The 4,767-nt window shown below is 25.7% G+C and overlaps 1 protein-coding gene across 1 annotated transcript in view; it reads right to left on the bottom strand.

The window, feature by feature from the left end:
* Positions 1-2,683: 2,683 nt before the first annotated feature.
* The window catches only part of LOC148201658 (uncharacterized), a 2,643-nt gene continuing 559 nt past the window's right edge, over positions 2,684-4,767 (bottom strand). The window contains exon 2 of the mRNA XM_088109457.1: positions 2,684-2,694. Within this exon, the coding sequence (XP_087965583.1) occupies positions 2,684-2,694 (11 nt within the window). The remainder of the gene's footprint in view (positions 2,695-4,767) is intronic.

Below are 4,767 nucleotides of genomic sequence, written 5' to 3' on the forward strand. Positions count from 1 at the left end.
TTCCAATATAATTGTTGCTCTTTGAAAAAGTAAAATTACATGTCCAAAATTTTGTATCTATTTCAGTTACCATTTATTAAATTAAGAAAAATAACTTATAATTATTGGTGAAATAAGAGAGACAAGATAATAATATAGAGGACATAGCATAGATTGAACAAATATAATTAAAAAAAAAAAGATGTTTGAGAATGTGCATGGATGGATGTGATGGATGTGTTGATGAGTGTAAAGAAGGAGGAAGGAAGAAAAGGCAGTGTCTGAAAAAGCCTGGTAAGAGGTGTTTGTTGGTGTGTTTTGTGGGGATTTGAGGATCTTTCAAATCTCTTGTTCTCAATCTATTGTGTAGAAACCGATAAAGTAGAAAATTCAATGTGCATGCCATGCTATTCCTATTATTTTATTTTATTTCATTTCCCCTTTTATTTCTCGCAATTACTAGTGCCCTCTGCCTCCATCCTTCCCTCAGACACAAGTACATTACAGTTTAAACAGAGGACGCTGCTCACAGTACCTTCTTTTTTTTCTATAAAAGTAATAAATACTCGTTTTCGTTTCTCAATATTAAAAGCTATTTCTTTTTAAATATGCCTATTTTCTTTTCAATCATTTTCCAGAGTCCAAGTTTCTGAGTCTGTTTGACTTGTCAAATATTAATTCACTTAAAAAATTTTAACTGGGTACCAATCAAATTACTAAAAATACGACTTATCCGTTGGTAAAAAATTAACACTTTAACTCAAAAAAAAAATGGCTCAACACAATTAAAAGAAAAATGGAGTTGGAAAAATATATACCACTGGGTTGATTTTATTATCTTTTTCGAATCTCGTTAAATTAATAATTTGATGGTAGATAATAATTGTTTTGTGATGAATGATGGAGGTTAGCAATCTAACCTTAATTTTAAAGGAAGTTATTTAAGTGTGAAAATTATCTTATAGTCTAAATTATTTCTTAATTGCTTGTTAAAATTGTTCAAAAAGTCTAAAGTCAACTCTTTTAAGTATTAATGGTGTAATCCATTCAAATAATCTATTTTCTTATCTTAACACCGTGTTTATAAATTTTGGAGTGAATTTTTGTTAACATCGACTTAAATACAATCTAATTGTGAGTAATTACATTTTATCTCCAAGTTAATCAAGATTAATGTTAATTGTTTTTATTCAGTTCACTTTTTTTTACAGTCTTATCCTAATGATGGATCATTCACAAATCCAAATGAACATTGACTATATGATATGTAATTGATGGAACCGTCACACATTACAAAAATTTTATTTTTTGGTTTTAAATTGTGTTTTGAGTTTAAGATAATTTTTAATTGTGTTTTCTTATTAGTGTTTAAGTTTTAAGATGAATATTTAGTATTTAACACTTTAACTCAAATAAAAAAGATGGCTCGACACAATTAAAACAAAAATGGAGTTGGGAAAATATGTCCAATTTGGTGATTTTGTTCTCCTTTTTGAGTCTTGTTAAATCAATAATGTAATTTAATAGGGATAATAATTATTTTGAGAAATGGGATTTAGGTCAACAATTTATAAACATTAAGTGAGTTATTTAAGATTTGAAAGTCAATTGAATACATGTAGTTCAAGTATTAATGGTGTAATCAATTCAAATCACTTACTTTCTTATTTCATATTTATAAATTTTTGAGTTGATTTTTAATAAATATGAGCTTAAATACAATTTGATTGTGAGTAATTATATTTTATCTCTAACTTTGTTAGTATTAAAGTTAATTGTTCTTATTCATGACTGAGTGGTTCACTTTTTTTTTACTGTCCAATCCTGACGATGACTCACTCACAAATCTAAATGAAAGTTGATTGTCTGATATATGGCTGACGGAACGGTCATACCATACAATAATTTTTATTTTATGATTTTAAATTGTGTTTTGAGTTTAAAATAGTTTTTAGATGTGTTTTTTATTTGGTGTTTAAGTTTTAAGATGAATATTTTGGATTAACTTAAAAATTATTTAGATTTTATTTCAATGTTAGATAAAATTATCATTTCGTATTTATACAGTATGTATATTAATATAATGTTTAGAGCTGTCATTTACATGTATTATTTTATAAATATTAAAATAATTTATGGTCATTATATCTATTAATATGATAATTTGTTTTTGTTATGGCTCATTAATTTAAAATTTGGTTCCACCTTTTAATTTTACACAACAATTAAATAAAATTATTGGTTTTATTTATTTTTATGTAGTAAACGACATGAATTTAAGCTTACTGTATATAGATTAAAAAAAATTACAAAGTTAAGATATGGATATATTTAATTGGAAGTACCTTATTTGATATAAATTATTACAATATAGTTTATTGTTAAAAGGGTAGCATTCATCTCGAAAAGAATAAATCTACTTATTTTAAATAGAGTGATATGAAAAAATTAACTACATTAAAATTTGTAAAACATATTGATTTTATAATTTAAAAATGGCCAACCATATCAATAAATTTAGAACTAACGAAGTACACAGAACTTAGCATAGAGTTGAATAAAGGTAATTTTAGTAAAATTAATTTTAAATAACTAAGTATAGTAATATTTAAAATTATTTTAAATATGTAGTTTTATGAAACAGTAAAAGAAATTAACTTAAAAGTAGTAGAACCTAAGTAAGAAGAGACCCATTTTTTATGTGTTAGAGGATACCTAACAAATCGTCATAGTCAATATATGATTATATTATATCAAATATTGACATATTAATGTTAAGAGGTGGATTTTAAACTTAATTCAATTCTACAAAATGGACTTATAAGGTGAGGTTTGCATTAATCTATATATTATAAATTAGGTTTATTTCTAGTCAATACACTCCCTCACACCGAGGTATAGATATCATCTCGAGCGTGAGACTAGACACTAATGGGTGGTTTGATAACAATCCGATAACGGATGAAACAAGATACCCAACAAATAACAAATATTGCTAGGATAGACTCTAACCATAGTTCTGATACCATGTTAAGAAGTGAACTTTAAGCCTAACTCAATCTTACAAAATCGTCTTATAAGATGAAGTTTGAACCCACTTATATATTATAAATTGACCTTATCTTTAGTCGAAGTGGGACTTCCAACCATTAACGTTGATTATAATCTATTTAATTAGTTTATAATCATCTATTCAGTTATTTGTCAAAATATTATTTATTTAGTTTAAATATTATTATTATTTTATTACTAACGAAAAGAGAGACACTATTTATTTTAAGGAAACCAAATATTAATAATAGTGGTTAAAAAAATAGTGAGTGATTATACTATAGTTATTTTTAATATATGATACATTTTTTAAAAATATAATTAAGAATAAATTAAAAATATTAAATGTGTATCTCCTTTAATTATTATCACATTTTTTTTTATTTTTGAAGTTTAAAATATAATTAAAGATAAAATAAAATATAGAACCTATATATATTATATATATATATATATATATATATATATATATTATTGTTATGATTACAACATAATTGTGAATTGCCTAGATAAAGAAAAAACAAGTTTTCATATAATCATTTTTCTATATATTTTGCCCACTTCATACAAACATGGAGTTGAAAGAAAAAGAAAAAGAAAATAAAATTCGAAGACACCAACATTAGCCGCAAATATTTGGGTGTAATACAAGAACTTTCAAACCTACTTATACTACACGACCACAAATTGAGACTTAAGTGGATAGTAAGTAGCAGAGGTATCTTCAAGTATGTGACTATTATTCTATTTCTTCCTCTTTGTTCTTCTTCTTGTACCTTTGTTCATTCCTCCTCCATCTCAGCTATTGTTCTTCTTTTTTCAGCTTCTTCTATATTATTCCTCTTTCTTTACATTTTAAACTTTCACTTTTTTGGCTTTTGATCTTCCATTTTGTTTGGTTCTTACTCTCTTATTTTTAAACTCACATTATCACACATCCACCTTTTTAATATAATTTCACATTATTTTTAATAGATGTGAGATTTTTTAATAAACATGAAATTTGTATATTGAAATCCAAAATCATAATTATATAAAGGCCTTTCTTCTCTCACTCCCAAGTTTTCTTATTGTACTCCCACCTTTTTCAAGTTTCCCATATTATCCTTTTTACTGTTTAACTGAATCTTTGATTTTTACAAGGGTAAAAACCCTAATTCCTTGTTTTTTTCCCTCTCTTTTATATGCACCTCTCACTTTCTCTTCGAGCTTTTGCGTCGCACACCACAACTTCATCTCTTCTTTGTTCTTTTTCGTCTTGCATTCATCACTTGACTTCTGTCGTTTTCTTCTTTTTTAACAAAGTTTAATCTTTAAGTTCATTATTGTACGAGGTAATATTTTGATTTTTGCGTTTTAAACATTATTATTTTTGGATGATTGGGGTGTAGTGGGTTATTCTTCAACCGGATTTGAAATGATGAAACGAAATTCGGAGAAGACAAATTAAGAAATCCAGAATGTCTAGAATATGAAATTCACGAGGCCTAAATATATGAAAGCTATATTTTGAAATCCGTCAAAACTGAATTCTATAATACGTGGGAGATGGATTCTGAAATTCTATAATATGTGTTTTAGATTTTGAAATCCGATTTTATCATATTCTGAAATTTGATTTTACAAATTTTGAAATTCCAAAAGTGTCAAATTCTCAAATTATTGAAATTATGAATTGCTTTCTAATGTTTGTGTTGTTTCTAAGTTATAATTATTTGGAGATGGAAGATTAGTTTT

The sequence above is a fragment of the Vigna umbellata genome, chromosome 3 (assembly GCF_029865625.1).
Source record: "Vigna umbellata cultivar VRB3 chromosome 3, Vumbellata_1.0, whole genome shotgun sequence".
NCBI classification, from domain to species: Eukaryota; Viridiplantae; Streptophyta; class Magnoliopsida; order Fabales; family Fabaceae; genus Vigna; species Vigna umbellata.